At 45.4% G+C, this 23,929-nt stretch overlaps 2 protein-coding genes across 4 annotated transcripts in view; one reads left to right on the forward strand and one right to left on the reverse strand.

Annotated features, from left to right (window-relative positions):
• Positions 1–2,932, forward strand: part of eevs (2-epi-5-epi-valiolone synthase) — a 4,038-nt gene extending 1,106 nt beyond the window's left edge. Inside the window, exons 2-5 of the mRNA XM_070850941.1 lie at positions 944–1,577; positions 1,869–2,108; positions 2,305–2,557; positions 2,729–2,932. Coding sequence (XP_070707042.1) covers positions 944–1,577; positions 1,869–2,108; positions 2,305–2,557; positions 2,729–2,826 — 1,225 coding nt within the window. The 3' untranslated portion in view covers positions 2,827–2,932. The remainder of the gene's footprint in view (positions 1–943; positions 1,578–1,868; positions 2,109–2,304; positions 2,558–2,728) is intronic.
• A 1,970-nt stretch (positions 2,933–4,902) lies between these two features.
• Positions 4,903–23,368, reverse strand: mitfa (melanocyte inducing transcription factor a). Of its 3 annotated transcripts, none has more exons than XM_070838412.1 (9): positions 23,266–23,368; positions 8,888–9,100; positions 8,714–8,809; positions 8,464–8,572; positions 7,979–8,062; positions 7,553–7,609; positions 7,324–7,399; positions 7,021–7,168; positions 4,903–6,457 (listed from the first exon to the last, which is right to left on the reverse strand). In XM_070838412.1, the coding sequence occupies exons 1-9, from the start codon at positions 23,278–23,280 to the stop codon at positions 6,053–6,055; spliced, it is 1,203 nt and encodes a 400-aa protein (XP_070694513.1). In that variant the 5' UTR covers positions 23,281–23,368; the 3' UTR covers positions 4,903–6,052. The 3 variants fall into 3 exon arrangements, with proteins under 3 accessions (XP_070694513.1, XP_070694505.1, XP_070694497.1); XM_070838404.1 differs by lacking the exon at positions 23,266–23,368 and adding an exon at positions 10,139–10,232; XM_070838396.1 differs by lacking the exon at positions 23,266–23,368 and adding an exon at positions 10,139–10,232 and having other exon boundaries at positions 8,714–9,100.
• Positions 23,369–23,929: the final 561 nt, after the last annotated feature.

Consider the following 23,929-nt stretch of genomic DNA (forward strand, 5'->3'; position numbering starts at 1 on the left):
CTGAACCACGAGGCACAGATACAGATATATATGTATATCCGTCAAGGTACGACAAAGGGAGCCAGGCCTCAGATCACAGACACACCTCCTCCTCCTGAAGGTGCTGTGATGTGCACCTCTGTGCTGAGATCACATCATGAGGAGTGTTGTTGATGTGCCTGTTGTGTGAGTTCAGTAGTGTGTGTGTGTTTTAGTGTTTTTCCATGTTTGTTCCCTCGGGAAGATAGCCGACTGATAATAACGTGTTTATTCTGCTTCCAGTCTAAACAGGCACAAGGAGTTATGACATTGAATCTCTTGGTGGTGGTGGACGGAGGGGAAGTTCAGTGTGTGTAACAGAGGAGGCGTTTCAGGCCCTGATGCTCAGAGACAAGGAGCCTGTTGATATCAGCTGGGTGGGGGCTGGGCCACATTTCAATGAACAGGCTGATTTGGCTGCAGATTGCCTCTGCAACTTTTAAAAGGTGGATTAAATTGATTCTGACTTTGCAGCACAAGTGTTTCTATTCACTCATGTTGATTTGACCTGTGGCTTTATGCCAAAAGTCGTCCTCACGTCTAATCTCTGATGCTACTAATGTGGGGGGTCTTGAATCCTTAATTTTGAATTCCTGAATCGTTGGGTCTCTCTCTAATTAAAGAGCTTGGTCTGGACCTGCTCTTTATGGAAAGAGTCTTGAGATAACACTGTTATGAATTGGCGCTATATAAATAAAGATTTAGTTAAAGTCGCTGTTTAGTCTTCAGGAATCGGAGGGCTCTGCTGCCGGCTGTTCACCCTGGGCTCCTTTTCCACAGACACAGCGTGCTGGTGTGTTGGGCTGTGTTAGTTTGAGCCAGGTGTTCCTAATAAACTGGAAACCGGGTGTATGAGGAGCAGCACTGATACCTGATGGTACCTGTGTCGTTACAGTAACCGTGTCCTCGTGTGTTTTGTGTGCAGCTTTGAAAGCGTCACAGAAAAGGGCACCACATGGACGGTGGTCAGCCCCATCGTCTTCACCTACAAGGTCACTGAGACTCGGGACCTGCTGGACCCGATCAACGACACGCTGCTGCTGGGCCACATCAGTTGCCCGCAAAAGCTGGAGGACATTAAAAAATCCAATCAGCAGATCAAACGTTTCGTGGTCATCGACCAAGAAGTCTACAAAATCTATGGCCCCAAGCTGTCTCAGTATTTAGAGGCCAACAACGTCCTGTACAAGATCTTGGCCCTCCCCACCACCGAGGAGACCAAATCCATGGACATGGCCTTAAAGATCCTAGAAGAGGTCAACAGCTTCTCCCTTGACCGCCGCACCGAGCCCATCATTGCCATTGGTGGCGGGGTGTGCCTGGACATTGTGGGCCTGGCTGCCTCGCTCTACAGACGACGCACCCCGTACATCAGGGTCCCAACCACCCTGCTCTCCTACATCGATGCCAGTGTGGGGGCAAAGACGGGGGTCAACTTTGCTAACTGCAAGAACAAGCTGGGCGCCTACATTCCACCCGCGGCTGCCTTCCTCGACCTGTCCTTCATAAAAACGGTTCCTCGACGGCACATCTCCAACGGCCTGGCAGAGATGCTGAAGGTACGTTCAGTCCCTCACAGCTGGATTCAGGCATGTGAGGCAGCACGAAGGGCCAAAGGGCCGGGTGGGGGTGGAGGTTGAGCATTTCAGAGGGGGGGAGTGAGAACGCCACACTGACCAGTAAAGCCAGTCTTAGGGTCGGGAACATAACCCAGTCATAAAACAGTCAGAGCGCTGCCTGTGCTGGTTGTTCCACTGCCAGAATGTCCAGAATATCCCAGAGTATAACCTCTGGTTAGTATTTCATGTGTCTACTGTGTCTGAGCTTTTTCTACACCTCCCTCTGTGCAGATGGCCTTGATGAAGCACAGCGGCCTCTTCGAGCTGCTTGAGAAACATGGCTGTGGATTGCTGGACTCTAAATTCCAGGCCGACTACAGCGTGTGCGGACGTACCTGCTCGCAGGCTGCATCACAAGCCACTCGAATAGCCATCACGAGCATGCTGGAGGAGCTGGCCCCAAACCTCTGGGAGGACGACCTAAACAGACTGGTGGACTTTGGCCACGTCATCAGCCCGGCGTTAGAGATGGTAACTGATCCCCCAGGGCAGGTGGTATTTAAATCCTCTGCTGACACGCGCTGCTCTACATATACAGTGTGGTGGACAGCACTCGTTAGGTTCCATGTCAGTGTGTTTGTGTGAGGGGGCTTTTTATGGTAGAGGCTTTTCCCGTTTGGTGACATTCGCACATTATCCTCTTGTCGTATGTTTTTTGTTTCTACAGAAGGTCCTCCCGTCTCTGCTGCATGGCGAGGCGGTGAACATTGATATGTCCTACATGGTGTACGTGTCCAAAGAGATGGGCCTGCTGACGGAGGAGGAAAAGCAGAGGATCATCAGCTGCATGTTGAGCCTGGAGCTTCCCGTGTGGCACGAGGCCTGCACCATGGAGCTCATACAGAGGTCTCTACAGGACCGGCTGAAGCACTCAGGAAGCCTGGTCCGGATGCCTCTGCCTGTCGGCCTGGGGCAGGCAGGTATGACGCACAGTCTTCAGCGTATGTTTAGGTCCCTTAGACGAGAAGAAGCTGTTGGGAGTGTCTCCGTCCTACAGACGATGGCATCATATTGTCATTTTATAAAGACTTCCTCCGTGTGCACAGTGTAGTTAAAGTGTATTCTCTCTGCTCTCCTCTCTTTCATTTCAGACATTTTTAATAACACCTCTTGTGAGGTCCTGCACAGAGCCTATGAGACGTGGTGCGATGAGCTGAGCGTCTCCCCTGACGGCAGCATAGAGCCATAACCTGCCCAGACCCACCTGCACCCCTTCGGTCTGTCTCTAAGACACATGCCACCTTTTCATTGTTCAAATTACGTGTGTGGAGAAAAATAAAGTCAAGGTGAAACCACGTACTGTATTTTCATCAGGCAGCAGAGGCGACTCTGTGTGTGTGTGTGTGTGTGTGTGTGTGTGTTCAGACTATCAGAGTATCTGCTGCTGTGGGTTAGGGTTAGGTTCCATTTGTCCCTTCAGTCCTGTCTCAGTCTGTCTCTGTGCTTCATGATGCCTGTTTTGTCCAAACGCTTTGATTATCAGGTACGCAGAGCAGCAGCTAAGCAGTCCTGTAACAAGCAGCGGGTTAACCCTCTCATGTCTGCCACGCGTCCTGTGGAGTATCAAAGGTTTGGACTGTGTGTCAAACAGAGCAGTAGGAATATGTCAGACCCACAGACTAGCTTCATCTCCAACACAAGAGGACATCTGCCTCGTTAGATACTGTGAAACAGCAGGAATATATCATACTGATATATCATGTTACCATATCACGTTACCGATTGAAATTCTTCTGTATTTATGATGATGATTTTGCTCCAGAGCCTGATAATTTACTGTGGGAACACGGAGAGCAGCTCACATCCAGGCTGGCCTGTCGGCTGTGTTAGCGCTGACAGGAACGTGAAACAGCATGGGTGCAGGGCAGAAGAGCTCCATAACAAACCTACCGCTATGAGGTTCTTTTCTCATGCTCTTGTTGACCAGTCAGTAGCAGTGATTAGTGATGCTTAATCCAATAGATCTGTTTTCACCAAGCCTTAAAATGGTGGAGAGCCCCCCCAGGTCTCAGTCACAGGGCAGACAGAGAACTATAAATGTATGGACGGTGCTGTAAGGAGAACTCTTCACCTCACCGTACTGTGTTAGCATCAGGGAGCCTCAGTGTGGCCTCTCCTCTCAGTGTCATTCTGACAAACCTGCGCTACCTGTTGCTGCTGGAATTCTTTGCTTCTATTCAAGACTTCTCCCCTCAGTCGTCACAGGCAGTGCTGACAGTTTGGGCCTCGGATATTTCGACCTCACTCCACGTGCAGAAGTTCTTGTGTTTGCAGGACTGTCTGCTAACAGCTAGCTGTCCTCCATCATCCCATCTGAAGAATTCCCCCTCTGGGGACGTAAACTGGGGAGAGCTGTCAAAAGACTTATTAGGCTGCTGAAACCCCCCCTCCTCCCACAGTGTCCCACAGAAACACATTCAGCCTCACAGAGAGGCGAGCACTGAGCCAACAGGCTGCCCTGAACCACTGACTGAAACCTCCTGACTGAAGCCTCGGACCAGTGAAACGACTGGATGAGTCTGCCGTTCTCACACCAGAAGCACAAAACAAAACAAGACTTTGTTCCTTTATTCTTTACCGAAGGCGCTATGTACGATATATCAGCATCTCCAGAGTTTTCTTCTCCAATAATGCCCAGGATGAGAATCAATATCGAGTCAGTGAAGTCAAGAAATCAGGACTCAGAAATCAGTGCAGTCATCAGTTTGGGGCGAAAGCTGCTGTGAGCGCTTGTTGGCATAAAAAACACTTTTTAGTTCATTTATTTATCAATTTTATTCAACATCTATTAAGAAACATTTATTATGACGTATTATGCTAAGACTTTGTCATGTGTGGAGCCGTAGTTTTCTTTTCTTTTCTGTAGCCTGACCTCCAGTTTGAAATATACCGCAGAACGTTATCAGCGTGAGGCCATTTGACTGTCATGGACGTTTTGTGTCTTTTCTCATCCAAAGTTGACCATGAAGTACAAGTGAAGTTAAAGTTATGACGTCTGACATCATGTTGGAATAAAACAAGATGGATAACGTGTTTGTGGCTTGGTATAATTATACAGGAACAATCTCTGAGCACTGCTTTAATCTAAAAAAAGGAGTTGTCTGTGAATAAAAGAAAAAGAAAACTAAATAAATAAATGATGATGACTATAGTACATGGTCATCATAATAATAATAATTCTCATTTATTTCCACAAGTTACATTGAGAACATGGGGTATAAAATCATACATGAATATCAATATCAATCATAATAATAATGGCTGTGCACTGCATAATAATCAATATCTAAATGCCAGTTTCTGATTTGTGCATGTTCTTGCAGTTGGCCGTCAGAAGTTGGACAGAAACACTGTTGGACAGAAATCTAATATTCCGTCTACAAGAAGTAAATCTTTTTTCTGGAAAGTTTGAACACCTTTTGCTCTTTACCGCCACGTCATGTCCACATGTGTGTTATCTGTTCTGGGCTGGACAGTTTGATACAGAGCTCATTTGGGACGGGTATGAAAAAGCGTTTAAACCGACTAAACTCTGTGAAGTCATGACGCTGGCCCGTCTGCTGTGACAGCTGAACGATGCTGTATTTGTTGGTCACCTTGTACATGTTTAACAAGTGGTTCTGAACTGTCCATCTGTACGGCATCAAGATCAGAAGAGTGACAAATTACTTTCTTCAGAACCGAAATGTCTCAGTCACATTAACAAACAGAACATCCGAGTCAGGCAACTAGTGAGAAAACTAAAATCAAGATAAAAATAAGGTCTCAGTTCCTTTATACACTCAGTCACTTGGTAACTGTTAAAGGAGTAGGCCGGTATTTTTTACACCAGGCCCTATTTTTTTTTTTACATAATTTGGGTTCAAAATCATTCATAGATCCAGTAGATCACATGTGTTATTGTGTGACTTTAGTGTTTTAGATGGTTGGTTTGCATCCAACACAGCATTTGCATATCACACAATAACACAAACTAACTAGCAGCAGAAGACCAGCCACTCCCGTATTCTGTGTCAGTGGAGTCTGGTGTGTGTGCAGAGAGCGATATAACGGCTGTTTGTGGTTAAACCAAAAGGATCTTCCAGGTCTCTCTCTTTCCATGATGCTGTCACACACTTAGAATAACACTCTGAGCCTGTCAGTGGATCAAACAAGCTCTTTTAGTGGACCTACTGTGATCAGGTGCAGTTGCCCCAAAGGATCACGTTGCAGCCATTGCAGCACATTTGCCACCCGCTCTCAGCTGCTGACTAAGGTGATCTACTGGACCAATTCTGGCCAGTCATTTAGACACCAAAATATGTAGAAAAGGACCCAGGTTTGAAAATGCCAGAGCTCTCCTTTAAGGCGAGGCGCCCCACTGATGGGAAGCTACAGGTATAAAGTGTCCGTGTGGCTGATGGCCTGGGACGGCGCTAACAGCCATGCTCCTTCTCCTCCACGCTCGAGCAGGAACTGTGCTGGCTGCTGCCATTATTAGAGCCCTCTGGGGACATGGAGGACAGCAGGGGATCACTGGGAGAAATGGGCGACAGGGTGGTGTCCCTGACCAGTTCCTTCATTTTACAGGTCCGGGTGTTTCCGTAGGGGCCGGGGTCCCCAGCGTACGCAGGAATCTTGTCGAAGGTGATGGTGCCGTTGTTGAGGTCCAGTGTGGTTGGAGGGGACATGTCAGGAGCCGAGCTATGCTGGTAGATGTCCGAGGGGCAGTCGCCAAGGACGGGCTCCTGTTTAATGGCCCGGGCCATCAGATCCGAGGTGCAGACAGACGGCGATGAGACCACTGTGAGACCGTGAGCTCGGGCCTGGATCTCCAGCTCCTATAGGATCAGACAGATATACAGAAGACAATGCAGACAACATCAGTGAAGATTTTCATCCTCCATGCTACCTGTGGGGCCTATCAGCTAAATGTTAACATACCAGGTTGGTGTTAAGCACATATAATCCATGGTCTCCATCTTAGCTGCTAATTGTTTGATAATTAGTACTACCCACAGAGTTTCACTGACACTGATGACGTCGTCATTAGTTTGGCAGTTTTGCAAACCAGAACGCCGCTTAACTAGAAGCTTTGACCTGATGGTGATGCAACTGTGGAAGTCAAGGGATCACCAAAGTCCTGACAACCCATTCATGAATGTGTGAACCAGACTTTCAGCTCGAACATCAAAGGTCACAAGAGAAAAAAATGTCACCTGTCATTATTCACCTTGTGGGAAGCATAAATGTTTACAATGGAATCCATCCAATAGCTGTTGAGATATTTCATATATGCTGAGCCATCTACTACTACACAGTATAACCTGTATGTAAAATACCCTGAAACACCAAAATACTGTAGTAATACCGTACACCGCTACACCAGAGATGAATGACTCACCTGTATACGGAGCATCAGATGGCGGTTAGCGTGTTCCAGCTTCCTCTGCCTGCACTCGAGCTCCTTGGCTCTCTGCTGCTCCCGCTGCAGCCTCCTGATGTAGTCCACGGAGGCCTTCAGAATGGTGCCCTTATTCCAGCGCATGTCTCTGGGGGATACAGGAGACAAAGGTCTACAGTCAGAGTCAGCTGACCTGATGACCGGCACAGATTCCTCGAAGGCCCCTCCCAGCAGACAAGTCGTCCTGCTGTAGGGACGAGTGAAGAGGACTTCATGAACAGATGGACGCAAGGACAGACTTACGGATCGTTCGACTTGGGTATCAAGGTTCCCAGCTCTTTGATGCGATCGTTGATGTTGAATCTGCGTCTTCGCTCAACTGAAATGTGTCAAACAGAGCAAACAGTGAACTAAGCGGCCTGGTGAACCTAAAGACACACATTTTTTGCTCCCCTACATTTCAGGTCAGGTACACAGATTAAAACCAACAGAGTCAGTGATTAAGAAAACAATTCTGTTTTGATGGACTCACTTAGGTTGTGGTTGTCTTTCTTTTGTCTCTCTTTAGCGAGAGCACGAACTTCAGCCTCTGTGAAGCAAAGGCAGACGTGAACGTCGGGGCTTTAACATCATTTCAATCAGTGGCTGATAAGGCACTAAGTCTACAAACTGAGTGGAATTACATGTTAGAATTTCAGTAAATCTGGCTCATTTGGAATCTGTTAATGCTGCGCCGGATAGTCCAGCCAATCACAAATCATTTACATCCTCAGTGGATTAAACAAAACTAAAGCTGAGATCATGTCAGCTAACGTCAACTACAAACACAGTTGATTCATATTGTGTGCGATTTAGTCAAACACAAAGTGCTTTCTACACAGTGAGGACCAGATTGAAAACAGTTTGTACAGTTCACAGGACATCATCTGGTTCAGGCTCTTCGTTCGGCTGTGCTTACCTACTGGAAAGCCCTCTGGCCTTTGATAGCTTTCATACTGGCCACAGGATCCAGGCTTGTCCAGCGCTTGCTTCATACCAGGAGCTGGAGTAATTATTTGGCAAATAATCGACTTAATAGTATCTTGTGCATTTCCAAATTGCACACAATATTGACACTGGCCTCGTCATGCTTTCTCCTTCTAAATCTACTGGAAATGTGCTGATTTTCTCCTCCATTAGTGTATAGTCATAAGAAACACAATCATTCACAGTGGGATTACACAAATGCTGTATCAGATAAATACACTTTACACACTCAGTGAGCTTTACTTTGCCCACAGAGCCTGAACAGAGTCAGTTATTAGAGGTCAGATGGAGTCAGTCTGAGCTATCTGTCCTTCCAGCTAAAGCCGAGCCAAGTGAACCATACACACACTGAAAAGACCCCACAGTGGTGCAGTGGTGTGTGTGTGTGTGTGTGAGGGATGTTTCTCAGCTGTTTACCTGTGTATTCCCTCTTAATGTTGGGGGGGCAGGAGTTGCTGATGGCGAGGCCGGGGAGGGGGAGTCCCTGGTTGCCGTACATATCGAGAAGGTTCCCAGACACGGGGAGCTGCAGATAGATAGGGACATGTCACTATACTGCACACTTGGTGAGAACAGCCAAAGTTAAGAGCCCATCAGACAGCTGCAGATGCTTCAGATGCACCCCTCTGACTTGTCATACATAAAAAGAACCATCCACAAACATCACCTGGTTGTTGATTTGGAGTCCTGGGTCCATCAGTCCAAGAACATCTTCGCTGTAACTGGACTCCAAGCTGATAATGTCGTCAATCACGTCGTCCATCTGGATCAGAACCACGGAGGACTCAGTGATCACCGGTTCACAGAGTGAATGTGAGGTGTGTAAAGGTGTTGGGCCTACCTCCTTCTCACAGTTGGAGCTGAGGGTGAGCAGGGCCATGGGGCTGTTGGGGGCGCTGCTGCCGGGCCCAGGTGGCATGCCGTGCTCGGGGGGCTGGCTGGGGCACTGGCTGCCACCTTTACCACCCAGGGTGGTGGGCAGGTACTGCCGGACCTGCTGCCTCTGGGTCTGCGGGATGTGGTACTTGGCGGGGTTGTCCAGGTGGGACTGCACCTACAGATGTGAGGCATCACACGGATTCATCCTGTCATCAGGTCTAGTCTGTGCTGTGTGTTAACTAGGTCAGAACACGAGGGCTAACAGTAATTCATGACAGAAGGAAAAAGGAATTAAAGTTCACGATGCTTAAAGCACACAGAAAGTGGCAGTTTGGATTGTGATTGAAAATAAAGCTTTGGGTGCAGCGTTGTGGATGTGGTGTCGTTTAAAACCTGTGAGCACGTTTTACACTCAGTCTCATATGTTCGATGGATTCCATTTTAAATCCAAACCACAAGCTTAGCTCTCGAGGTAGCCAAACTGTAGCCAAGTTATAGTACTATTACTAGTATTACTAGTGTTACTAATGGAACCGAAATCAGACTCAACTTTGTTGGTCAAGTATGTGAATACACACAAGGACTCTGATACACACACACAGACAACAAGAACAAGAACTACAAAGCTGAACAATTTAACTTAAGTTTAAACATTTAACCTCTATGTGCAACCATGTAAAACTATGACAGAAGATGTGAAGAAGACAGTGATGCTGCTGGAATAATTATGGAACAACTTTCGTTCCATGATATACACATGAGGTAGATGGCTGTGACGAGACGTAGATGTCTGCGGTACATACAGTACATCCAGACTGCATTTTCAAAGGCAGCTCCTCTGGAGAACATCTTTTTTTGTGCTACATGCTACATGCTAAGCTGTGGAGATGTGTTTGAGCACAACTCGACTGTGAAACGTGTAGCCTGATCATGTTCAGCATCCTTCTGCCTGCCAAAGGGCCGTTTCACAGGGGAGCCGCTGGGTCACATGACCTGTGACCGTGCAGCACCTCAACGACTCACGCAGCAATATATGGAAAAAACGTGTCAGTTCTATGACCTTGACAACAGTCCAGGAGGGACACTGACACACGCTTTAACAGTACACGCTGTCAACTATTTCAACCACAGCAAAGAAATGAAATATGAGTGTCACTCTTCTTATTTCTGTTTTTGACCAGACAAGACAAGACAAAAAATGAACTGGTCTCACCTGATAGTGGCTGTATTCAAGCATCTCCAACATGTTTTCTGGGCAGTAATTGATCAAATTAATCTACATACAGAGTGTAATCCCTTTATCCTGTCAGCCTACACTGTGGACAGAGCACTAGCATGTGCAAATCTGAGCGCAATCACTAGTCCTGCTTAATTTATCCAGGGCTTAAGGCTCATTAGTTATGCAAGTTAGGAAATGGAGGAGGACACTGAGACTCATCCTCCTAATGCTCTGTTGTTCCAGCTAAACTATGAATTTATGTCTTTATAGAGCCCATTTGACGTCACCACCTCCAGCTCACAAAGGAGTCTTTTTAGTGGCTGGCCAGTAGTCTGCGAACTGAAGCTTGCTTGGGGCCAACTAACGTTTAATCTTTCGTTCTGCTCATCTAGTATAAAACATTATTTGTTCTGAGCACCAACGACACAATAGCCACCAGTGTTTAACTGCAAACTAGCCATACCAAAGCCCAAGTGAATGGTGTGCTTACCAACCCCACCCATTTTTGGGATATTTACAGGGTTAATTACATTTAACCGTCCATTGTCCTATAGTCACATTTGCAGGGTAAGGCGGGGGAGACGCATTTTCAGCCTTGAAACCTATTTAATTTGTGTCTTTGGATATATAGTTAGCTATGGCCCGGCTGAGGTCCGCTCTCTGCGGACTGAGGAGCATTTCATATAAAGCCTGATATTAATAGAGCTGCACTCAGAGGGCGTTTGTCTACTCCGGAGGTTTTTAAAGGTAACATTTTTGTTGATCAGTTGATCGCGGTGCCGAGCTCAGTCAGTGGTGCACAGAGGGGGCCCACAGGAGGTGCTGATTGACTTTTAGAAAATACTGTGGTCAGAGGTGCAGGGTGGAAATACATACATAAAGTCCCTGCAGAAACGTTATAGTGTGCACAGTTGACGGACACAAACACAACACGACACAGGCAACGGGAAACAGCATCCAAAAAAAACAGCAGCCGATCTGCTTGCTACAAGCGAACATACCGAGTGAGGCCTTAAATGAGGAAGATAACAGTTTTAATGGGTCAGTGCAAACAGGAGCTCAAAGGTATCAGACAAAGAGTACAGATGAGAGGAGAGCTAAAGGAGCGATGCCCACTGGTCCCAATGGACTACATTCATCATGGCGTCTTATTACACGAGGATTCAGGTACTGTGTTTTCTCAGGAGAGACTGGGTCAGGTCTGCTGAGCTCAGAAGACACACTGGTGAAGTAAAAACTCGTGTGAACAAACATTGTTTCACTGCTGTCCTCGCTCCTGTCCCTTAGATAAGAAACTCTACATTATTATCATTCTAAAGTAATTAGTCACACTTTGGAGTAACATGGGAACAGAGGAAACCAATCAATCAATCAATCAGTTGATCCATTTTGGATGATAAATTGGCAGAACTCTCCAGAATTACGGGGTATGAGATAGTTTAATGTCAAAGACACACCATAATCATCACTCGTCTTACAGAAACCCTGTTATTTTGAGGCAAGATGTGACATATTTAAAAAAAACCTAGTTAAATGTTTTCAGACACAAGTCTGACTTTTCTGTGCATTTGATGGGTTGTACACTATAAACTCGAATGACTTGTCAGTGCCACATGTGTTTAATGGCAGAGGAGACAGAGGACATTCGTGTTGCTTTAGTGTTTGTTTGATTCAAAATGACTAATCTGTTGCCAGGTTCACAGCAGCATTGGAGATGTTGTGTGTTTGACTACACAGAGGGATGACATCAGTGTCACGGCAAATTTCCCTCCACTTCAAACTCGCTGTTGTTTAACAGCCAATAATGTTGCCACCAAATATGAGCAGACTCAGCCAGAAGTCCATAAATGTTGAGCTGTCGTGTTGAACTGAAGCATCGATTATTCACAGTAAGTTAACATTCATCTCCAGAATCAGAATCAGCTTCATTGGCCAAGTATGTGAAAACACACACAGTGTTCTGATACACACACACACACACACACACACACACAGACCACAGGGAAACAAGAACAACAAAGCTGAACAAGTAAACACACATTTAACTTAAGCACAAACATTTAACCTCTACGTTCACTGTGATATGTAAAATATATATAAAAGTATAGATGTAAAAATGATGGCGAAAGATGTGAGACCGTGGTCTCCAAAGATAGTAAACGATGCACAGAGTGTGGCTGCTCATGCTCACGTGTGACGACGCTCTGTCAGAGTAATTAATGAGAACGTGTGCTGCAGCGTCTCGTGGAGCGCTGCTGGAGCGCAGAGCATCACGCCTTTGTCTGGCTCAGTGGAAACTCAGTAGAAACTCAGTGGAGAGGTGAACCCAAACACAGGAGACGTGCCCCCTGGCTGGACACAACCTTCGACGATAAAGCAGAGAAAGCATTCTTTGTAAACTCATAGTAGAGCGTTTCTTTGTCTCCGCTCCGCGCGGTGGCCTTTTCCTTCAGCCAAACCTTTGGGTTGAGGATGAACTATTAACAAGGGATGTATTTCATGTATCCCTACAGCAAGCCAAGCTCTCGCTTTATTTATAGACTCTTTGTGAGACAAGGGTTTATTACCTTCTCAAGGAGAGCACATGGGTCCATGTTTTAGACTTATGCCTTGAGGACCAGTAACATTTCAAGAGAAAGTCGTCACTCCTTGACCCCTGAGAAGAAACGCATCTATTCATATCTGGCTGCCAGATCCGCTCTGTTTCTTACTTCCTTGGCAACCAGCCACACTCAGGGGCATTTTGTCAGGAGAGGATGCTAAATATTTGCTGTGAGCTAAAACTTAAGGAGGTGGCTATAGTGGAGCCAGTTACTACTGAGCCCCTTCAAACCACAAATCGAAAACAGCACAGCTCACTAACGAGGTTTAACGAGTCCATAAAAAGTCCACAGTGGGTGGATGGATGGACGGGTAACAGGGGAAATAAATCATAAAAACCACATGAGTCAGATCTCTGTTGAGGAGCAGAGAGAGATCATCCTGTAGTGACATGATAACAGTGATATAAAGTATTGATACCAGCTGAATCCTTCCATTTGTTTGAGTTGGTTTAACGGTGGATTCGCTTTTACAAACCAGGAGCTTGTGTTTCTGAAGCTGAGGGTGACGTCAGGCAAAACCAAGCTTTGTTGTACAAAGACGATAAAATTACACATGAATCAAACAGAAGTGCAGGAACAAAGAGACAAAGAGTGAATTCATTCATTTGCTCCGTCACTCAGGTTCAGGTCGTTGGATGTAAACCAACGGTTGTGCAGCATCAGAGGAGCATGAACAGCTGTTAGTCGACATCCCCGCCATGTTCTAAATGTGGCACATTTAATGGGTTTTAATTAGAGCTGAAACTAACGACTGTTTTCATAGCTGATTAATACATGGATTATTTTTTGGATTAATCATCTCTACTGTAAAATGTAACCAAAGGTCAGACCAACCAGTTTAAAAACATAAGCAGCAGAAAATTGTCTGCTGGAGGCAAAGGATGCATTTGTGCCCAATAGATGAGTTAAATATAACCAATTAAATTTGTCTCACATGTCAGCGCCCGTCCTCTAAAAGAGACTTGTGTTGTGTGAAACTGCCAGTGAGAACTACTGTTCATGGAAGGGTCATGTCTATGTGATAACGATATCTGTGATGCTCTCATCAGCATCTGTGGCTGCCAGGAGACAAACGCAAGCTGCTTGATAGCATACATATTTATTTCGACTTCATGCCAATAAGTGACGACACATACAGCCAGCTGTGGTTTTACCAGTTGAGAAGCTGAGCAAATCTGCTTTGGAAGAAATTACAAATTCTCAGGGGCAGAGTAAAATATCACAAGTGCACCTTTCCCCACTTTTCTCCATTCCACTGTTCTTGTAAACATGCTACGCTTACTGTCGATTCACCAAAAACAAACTTGTCCAGGCGTTTGGCGCCACTCTGTCTTCAACATGTGACAGACTCATTGATGCAGATGTTGGTTTTTCTCAGAGGAGCTGAAATCACTATCAAGTTCCTCTGAGTTGAGTAAAGGTCACGTGAGCCTGGTGACTGTGTGAACAGATGAAAGCAACCCAGCAGAAAACTTTTCAGCAGCGCCCAGTTGGTGTGGCATTCATTATTTACAGTTAAAGAACTGAAACACTGAAAAGTAATTTCATTGTAGAACTGAAGCTTTTTGCTTCAGCTTTCGGACCACTGCAGTGATCTGATGCACCTACTGAGCGCAGTCACTGGTGATGTTATAAATCAGTGTGCCGTCTGCATGGTCATGGTAAGATATGTTGTTGTTCTCCATGATCTGAGCCGGTGGGAGCATGGAGATGCAGAACAGGCCCAAGAACAGAGCGTTGAGGGGCTCCACATGCCTTCATTGTAACCTCAGATATGTAATCACCAATCGACACAAAGTAGCCCCTGTCCTTAGGTCTAGACCAAACTCTATGAGAGACACCCAACGACTCAAGAATTCAAAATTAAGGATTCAAGAATCTCCGCATGAGCAGCATCAGGCGACAATGGCAGGAAAAACTCCCCTACAATGGGAAGAAACCTCGAACAGAACCGGGCTCAGAGGGGGGCGGCTTTCTATCTGGGTTCGTCTTGACTGCCAAGCAGTTAAAACATTTCTGGAGGATGGTTTCCCCCTTTTTTTCACAAAAATCAAACAAGACACATTATTATTGTTTTTGGCAATTATGTCAGAGAAGAAGGACTCCCTTTATTTCACTTATTCATAATTATAAACACAAAGTGTCTCTTTATATACGTCATCATGCACCTGGAAATAGTGACTCTTTGATCATTTTTTACCCGTTGGATATTTCTCCACAGTGAGTATGGATGAGACTGCTTTCAAACCGTTCAGTGATGAACTCTCACAGAACATGAGTCAGTCCTCTGGTGCTGCTGTCCAAGCTTTAAATCACAGTCACCAACATTCACTACTCAGTCAAAATCAAAGCAGGTGACAGGCAGCAGTGTGCCATCAAAAAAGTTTCACTGGATTTAGGAGGTCTGTCAGTGGTTAAAAATGCAGCTCAGTCTGAGGAATTCCACCGACCAGCAACAGATTCGAAAGAAGAAAAATCCCCCATAAGATCTGCTTGCTTGGAAAGGATTATTAAACAAAATGGCTGCTCCTCTCCTGCTGTCTGGATCCACAGTGTGTATCCTAAATGCTGCACGATGATGAAGACATTCTCTAAATTTGCTTTTGTTTTGTTTGTGTGCACATCTCTTCTGAAGTTTCAGTGCGCTGAGCTCTGAGAGCCACCGTAGTGCCCGTTCCTCCTGCACCAGTCGTCTGTTTAGTTCACGGTTACGTCCTGTGCGCTCTCACGGGCTGACTCGCAGGCTGAGTAGAGCTCCACTTAGTTCTGTGCTCTCAGACCTTTTGTTGACAGTGTGCTCCCATGAAGGCACCCCCTCGGGGGGGCTGGGGGGGTGATGGGGCAAACTTTGGGTGACCTTGCTGGCCTTATCGGCCTCGTGCGCAGGGGAGACAGGGGAGTCTTGGTGTCGTCTTCATTATCACAAAGATTGCTGTTACAGGATGTGCTTTGGTTGGTGTGGAGGCAGACAGAAAAGCAGAGACTGGGGGGTTAATTACAAGCCAGCACTAACCAGCACTTCCATTTTATCAGTGACTCCCAAAAGGAGGGAGGCCAAGGGGAGTGAAGGGAGGAAGAATTAGCAGATGAATCTCTGCGCTGGCTGTTGACACGTGACACCAAGGCTCTGATAATATGAGGGACTTTGGTTGAACCACTGCTTGAGTTCCGCCATCGCCTTGAGGAAGTAGATCTGCTCTCTTGCCTGATGCCCTTAGTAACAATTCTGTGTAGCAAACAGCAGCTCGAGCAGAGACGGGCCACTTCATCAGGAGGAGGAGCCTGGCACAAAGAGACGTCTTCTCTGCTCCTTACCCCGTGGCTACACAGACATTAACCAGAATGTAACATCCTCTTCCAAGAATGAGGCACATTGTCCAGTCTGTGTGGGATTAGGAACATGCACTTGCTTAAGTGACAAACAATGAAGCTTAATTTAGCAGCAGCATAAACATACAGAACCTCGTTATGATGGCTGCGCAGCCAGCCGAGCTCGGCACATCAAAGTGACTCTGTTTAAGCAAAGGTCTCATTGTCCAGCACAGGGCATCATGTTTTAACACACTAAAAACATTAAACAGCAAAGTTAGTAAAACTAATTTTACATCAGGAAGTCAAACTGCTGGGAAATTCTTGTGGAGGATTTTGAAACTTGTCCAGACATGTCCTCCTTATTTTGAAGGATCTACTGGCTACAGAGAGCAGAGCTCTAGGTAAACTCTGGTGAGTTTCAGAAACAAAAAGCTCTCTTAGCTCAGCTTCAGCCAAGTTTGAGACCTCAGAATCTACTCCGAAAATCAAATAGCACAAAGATGGAGCATTATTCAGCCCAATGTGCCTGGAGTTTGAAGAAAAGGTCAGTGCAAACCACTAACGTCTGCACGTGGAATTGAATCTGATGATTTTTAAAAGTCAGGGCTCTTCTGGGCCATCAAATCACATACGACTGTCTGTGATCCCATTGTTTCACAAATTAAAACCCTCAACTCCCTCAAATAAAGTTATTATTATTACTCAGCCAGAAACTTTGGGAGATAGATCAGTTCGGTGCTCCGAGCCTAAAGAGTCAGAAGACTTGCCTCTTCATCTTCCCCAAATGAATACTTTATGCACTGAACTGAGAATCACACATACAGAGAACAGAAATAAGACGGCAGCTCTGTCTTTACCACAGGGGCTCCACCACGTTGTATAACTGTAACAGACCAAGCGGTCTGTTGGCTCTGTCTAAAGGCTGGGTCTGTAACATTGGAGAAACTAGCTCCCCTCCCTCCCAAGGCCTCCCTCTAATGCCACGACTCCACAACACATGTATGTGTGCTGCCTGACACTGGGTGGGTGGGTGGGGGGGGGGCACCATCACTTCCAGGACTCCTTGTTCTTCTTTACGCTGGAGATAGTTCCTAATGACATTGGCTGTATGTTTGGGGTCGTTGTCCTGCAGCCCCAGATTTGCAGAGAACCTCCACCAGCTTCACTGTTGCCTGCAGACACTCATCATTGTACCGCTCTCCGGCCCTTCGGTGAACAAACTGCCTTCTGCTCCAGCCAAATATTTAAAATTTTGACTCATCAGTACAGTGCTCCTGCTGCCATTTTTCTGCACCCCAGCTCCTATGCTTTTGTGTATAGTTGAGTTGCTTGGCTATGTTTCCATGCCGGAAGTTTGGCTTTTTCGCCGCAATTCTTCCATGAAGACTACTTCTGGCCAGACATCTCCGGACAGTAGATGGTGTATCTGGTCCCACCTGGTTTCTGCTGGTTCTGAGCTGATGGCTGCTGGACATCTTCTGATTTCTAAGGGAAGTAAACATAACGCGACTTTCAAGTTTCCTTGGCCAACCACAGCATCTATGGTTCTCAGCGTTTCTTTGTGCTTCTTCAAAAGAGCTTGAACAGCACATCTTGAAACCCCAGTCAACCCCAAAGAATTTAAAATTTTTTCTTACTTTACAGCATTTCTTCACACACCTACTGTATGTTAGCTCTGCGTTTGGTCTCCACCTCCTCCTGAGGGAAATATCTGCCTCTTTAGCTGCTAAACACTCCACTATGTTCCCCAGTTGCTCCTTTACTGAGTGTGTGTGCTGTGTGGAGCTGAGCAGGTCGTGCACAATTGGCTATTAAAGGTTCTTCTCTGAAAACAGTTGATTAGGTGAAGCTAAACCTGGAATGCAGTGGTGCCACAGAGCACTGGGTCCCAAACTACTGAAAGAGACACAATCCAGGTCAGTGGATGTATATTTACCACGCATGTCTGTGTCGTGTTCTGGCTGCAGTCCAGTTTTGCTCCGCCCTCGGCACAGTGATAAACCCACTGGGAGCATTTCAGAAGCGTTTCAGGTGATTTTGGTGCTTCTAACATGTCCAAATGAGCTACGCTTCGTAGTTTGTCTGTTTTAAATGTGTTTCTTGCAGGTATTTACTGCCTTGTTGTGCTGTAGCTACAGGCAGCAGCTAAAGTGAAAATGTGTTTTTTCCACATCCAAGACCAACCTCTCATCAAGCATGGCCTGATTCTATTAAATAATATTGATAAACTGGTGGAATATACCATTGGAAGTCTGCACATGGGGCTTTTATTTTGAAAACTGACAGGATTCTCTTTGTCATTTGTTTGTCTGACTTCCTGTCTGCCTCATCTGCTCTGTGTTGCTTGTGACCTATGTGACCTATAACAGACTGCAGTGTGAACAGTTTAAGGCCCTGATGTGACCCGCATGTGCAATATAAGGACATAACCTCTGACGCAGCACGGTGTTTACGGAAGTGAAAATACAAAGAAGTCGATGGCAAACATGGTGTTGAGAGATGCGAGTGTTTTCAGTTTATTTATAAGTTATAAGGCAGATGAATGTGTCAGCAGATGACGTTGTCCCTCCACTGACTGCCGCCGTCGCTGCCGTCTTACATGTTTGTTGTTGTGAAGTGTCTCCAGGGGCTCCCACCTGCGCATAATTGTGACGAATGTCGACCAAGAGTGACATCAAGGTCGCATTGAATTCCGATACAGGTCACATTACTGTCTGAGGTCGCATTTCAAAAAATCTGATCTGTATCTGATTTCGAACTACATATGAGTGCCTGGCAACCACATATGAAAGTGGCCCAAATCTGATTAGAAAAGATCAGATTTGATGTGTTTTTTGCTGTTCACACTGTCGTGAAAAAGTCAGATCTGGGTCATATAAGGGGGAAAAAAATCAGATTCAGGCCACTTGGGCTTGCAGTGTGAACGTAGTCTAAATCTTTGCCCTTACCCTACAGAGAAAATATAGTGACAAATATGGGTGACAAATTTGGTTTTGACAAAGAAAGAGACCAAAATGCACTCTTACACGGGTCTATTACAGGTTGCACTGATGGGGGGGCTGTAGTTGCAAGGTAGAGAAAGCAATTTCTAGGTTAAAATCTGGCCTAACGTGTTGGGAACGGACGACTTCCCGGCCGAGTGGTACAAAATCTACAAGGATCAGACAGTGCCTATACTTTTTGGTTGCGTTAATTGTACACTGAAAGAAGATGAACCATGAGAACATGGAGGGAGGCAATAATTTCAGTTATTCCTAAAGAAGAGAAACACAGAAAGGACAAAATCTCCTCTGAACATAGACAAGTTGTAGTTGTATGCCTCAATAATGGCAAAAAGATTAGAACATATAATACCAGAACTAGTGGATCCGGCCCAAACAGGTTGCAGGTGATAGGCTGACGAAAGATAATATTGGACGGATGGGTTGCATGCAATTGATAATGTGATTAAGGGGCATTTAAGAACCACAGTAATCAGTGTGGATGTGGAAAAGGCGTTCGATCCAGTTCGTCAGGAGAATCTGTAATCGGCACTGAGAAGATGTGGCTTTTCAGACAATTCTATTAGATGCAATAAAACTTTGTACTCCTCACCAAATGCCATGATTAATAGACACCTTTCTCAGAGTGTTAACTTGGAGAGAGTTTGCTATCAAGGTTGCCTACTCAACCCTGCTCTTTTTGCCTTATTTATCAAGCCGTTGGCACAGTAAATTAGGGATGATAAATGGAATAACAGTAAGAGGTTTGGAGCGCAAGATTTGTCTGCATGCAGATGACGTGTTGCTATTTGTTACAGTACAAGAGGTTAGCATCCATAGACTTCACTAGTCTTCACTAAAAGGTTTTGGAACATATTCTGGATATGAATTAAAAACGCAAATTCTAAGTTACAACTATACTCCTCAAAAAGACATACTAAGTAGATTTAAATTGAAATGGATCTCACTAGCTATTAAGTACCTGGAGATTCAAATACTTACAGATATTTTCAAATTATATTAGAGTTATTACAGTAGTATAAGGTAAAACACAAGTCATATATAGTGACAGGTGGTCCCAACTGCCCTTAGAGATGCATAGAAATGAATGTACTTCCCCTGACTCCTGTATCGTCTCCATTCCTTACCAATTGTAGTAACATAAAAGTGGTTTTCAAGATTATATGGGTTGGAGGGGGAAGCATGCTAAGATTGATAAGTATGATGTCACAGATTTTAATGTCACAGTTAGATGTACAGTTACAATCTGTACTTGATATGAGCAGCATTCTCGTTTAAACAAATGGACTAAATTTCCCCTCAGAAGGAGTGTAAATCACCACTACTGGAGAGACCATCCAGACTGTTGAAACGGGTCACTTTAGACCTGGACTTCAAACCAGCAAGGATGGATTGGAGGTTTGAGCAGGCATCACTACTTACTGTACAATTTCATCCAAGGCAAAAGTGGATAGCTGTCAGAAAAGATATACTGTACATAGTTTAGAAAATTTAGATTTTTTAAACACTAATTTAGGTTTTTTTTAGAATTTAGGTTTTTTTAAAAGAATAAGATAAAACCTGATATATGAATTGGAACAGGAATATGAACAGGAAACTTGTTTCAGCGTTACACTTGAGTGTCCAATCTGCTAAGAATCAATAAATGAGGTTAAATTAAGATGGACTGGTTGAATATGTTCTCCGTACAGTCTGCTTCCACCAGTTGGGGTCGTTGGCTGAACTTGATTCAATACTTTACTTAAAGTGTGAACAGACAGGTGAGATGGGGACGGGTCTGTGTTGGAGGAAATGTGGAGAACAGGTGGAAGATACAGAAGATATTAGCAGCCAGCAATAAAGCTGTAACAGGAAGAAGGTCTGACAGCCGACAAAGACGGACTACATAGACATTGTGAATAATGTCCAAAATATGGACAGAATGACTTTTTTCTGAGGATTGATAAATTCTTGAAACACTGGGAAAAATGGATTGTGACCTCAGATTATTGATGATCTGTTACTGTATGAACTTTCCATTTAAACAAGCACAGTCATGTGAGCTCCAAGAGCACAACGTTGTTACTGATACCAACTGGATGTGTTAAATACCAGTCTCAATCTCAACATTTTATAATGTCAGGTCAGTCTCTTTGTGACAAAGCTTTTGCCTGTTTAAGGTTTGATGGAGGATTTTGATCCTTTCGGGGCTAAAGTCTTTGCCTGTGTTCTTTAACGGCCCTGATAACATCACAGGAGGCTCAGACAGATACAGAACACACAAACACACCACAACACAACATAACAAACACTATACTGTCTTGTCTTTGGAAAACACAAAGAGCCTTACTTGACCTCAACTAATGACTGAGGTCTAATTCAACCTGGCTGTGTCTGTGTGACACATCGCCTTTAGCTACAGTTTGTAGGAAGCATGTGTGTTTTGGTCTGAGATGCTGACACATAGAACCACAGAGAACCTTTAAGAACCTTTAAGACCCTGTTTGACCATTAAAGCAGTGTTGCCTGTCAGATCCCTCTGGGGTCAGACATGACAAGCTTGAGCTGTTTGGTGCTGAGCAGGTACTGTTCTAGAAAGCTCAGTAGAGCCGAGGAGAGCTGCAGATTCAGCTGATGACCGATTGCCACCGACACCTGTCACACTTTCACTCTGCTGTTATTAAAACAAGCACAGCCGCTGCTGTAGAGATGGAGAAATACATTGTTGTACTGCGTAAAAACCAGCTAAACTGAATCTGATGATTTTTAAAAGGTAGCTTAGGTGGACTAAACTAGGACGCACACAAGTGCTCAGGATGGTGCGATGGCTCCTTCAGGTGAGACCGATCTCCTCACCATACTGTGTCTGCTGAGGCTGATGTTTGGTTCATTCAGAAGATTGAACCACTTTACTGAGTCTCTCTGACAAAACTCTGCCTGCCTGCCTTGGTCCTGATCCCTGAGCTGGTTTTTCACTTCATTCTCACGGCGGTCAGAGGTCACCTGGATAATTAAGGGCCCCCCTCCCCTTTTGGACAACCTCATCTCAGCTTTATATTTTCACTTTCATGGTCCAGCTGCTCTGCCTGGTACTTCTAGGCTAATTTTTTTCCTCGGCAGTGCAGCTTGGAGGGGGTCTTTGATAATCCAGACAGGTCAGCTCCAAACTGTCAAAAAGTGTTTGCCCAGGAAACAAGGGTCGCAGTCTGGACCCTGGGCTGAGAAAACGATACTGTATGAGAAAATGGTATTTTCCTGTTTACTGATGAGTGCAACCCTCCTTTAGGGCAACTGGCAGAGGAGAAAACAAGATATGTCTTTTAAACACCTCAGCACTGAAATATTATTAGTGAGAAACAACAGAACAATCAAGTGTTTTCTGCTTTGCACATAAACACAGAGCCACGTGAAAGTTGTAGCACATGCCAAGTAGGACTGTGGCAGGATTAGATTTCCATGCTGAACTGACTTGAAGTGGTACAGTGCTAAAGGATTATGTGACTCTGCGATCTATAAACACAACGATACGTCGAACCAGCTTCACACGAGTCGACAGCTGGTGTCACTCGTGACCTTAAAGGATCCAGTGGCAGAACCCATTTGACTTAATGATAGCACATGTATATCTGTGAGAACGGCCAGACAGAATAGTTAGAATGTGCACAGAAAATCAATAAAGCCAATGCAAACTAGAACGAAATCAAGTGTCTGACAGCTGGATTTATCTCTCTACGCTTTAACAATCTTGTCTGTTTTCAGACCAGTCCTTGTCCTGATCTTAAACAGAGTCCAACTCCAGTGATTACACGTAGGCGGGACACGCTGATCCCAATGATCTAGTATTATCGTGGAGCAGCTGTCTCCAGGTTACTTCACCTTTTCTTGTTTTTAGGGTCCATCTGGTCATTTCAGGAGTGAAATGAATGTGAATGTGTCAGTGTAGTGGAGCAAATAGGATTAAATGTGTTGAATGCCAAATGTCTGGAAACAGGAATTCTGTCAGAGATAATCCCCCCTGTGGACTTAGCTCAGTGTCTCAGGAGCCGACACAGACGGAGGAATTTCCAAAGACAAAGTCCATAATTACGTTCAATTTGAGATTTCAAGAAAATGGAAAATGTGTAAACCAGTTTGGAACACTTGAAATCAAGGATGGATGTCCATATTGTCCCCCCACAGGACGGCTGCCCCTCATACAGGTGTACCCGTGTGTTGGTGGGCTTACCTTGACAACTTCCATGGGCTTCTGGCTCACAGCAGGCCGGCCGCGGCGAGGCGTGACATGGACGCTGGAGGCGTGTTGTGTGCCCCGGTGCAGGAGGTCTGCGGTCGTCCTCTCGCGGTCCTCCCTGGGCTCCTGACCCCGGCGATGGGCAAACACCGGCTGCTCCCGCAGCCAGACCTGTGACGACAGGGTCGGTAGAGGGTGGGAACTCTGGAGGCGCTTGTAGAGGCCAGGCAAGTCCGCGGGAGCGCTGAGGACCCCGGCCCACCCAGGGGCAAAGAGAGGAGGGAGTAGTTAAACAGGCCAGGCTAAATAACATGCTGCTGTGTGTACGCACAGCCAGTGGCTTTTCCCTGAGCCATCCTGAGTCAGTGAGCAGTGTGAGGTATTGTGGTGGAGCACAATATGATGATTGAGTGAGAGGGAAGCCAGAGATTCTTTAACTGAGAATATGTTATTGTTCTGTGAATGAGGCTGAAAGATGCATTTATGTTTCAGGGAGGTCATGAAAAAGCTAGACATCAGCAATGCTGTCTCGTACAGTCTGGTGATCTGAACCACCAGGATTAAATATGTTACCAAAATTATTTTATGTCCCTTTAAAGCTGCATTAAGTTCTTTTTGTCCACTAAGGGGCAGAGGGAAAAAGTTGTAGCCAAACAGC

Source organism: Pempheris klunzingeri, chromosome 2 (assembly GCF_042242105.1).
Source record: "Pempheris klunzingeri isolate RE-2024b chromosome 2, fPemKlu1.hap1, whole genome shotgun sequence".
Taxonomy (NCBI): Eukaryota; Metazoa; Chordata; class Actinopteri; order Acropomatiformes; family Pempheridae; genus Pempheris; species Pempheris klunzingeri.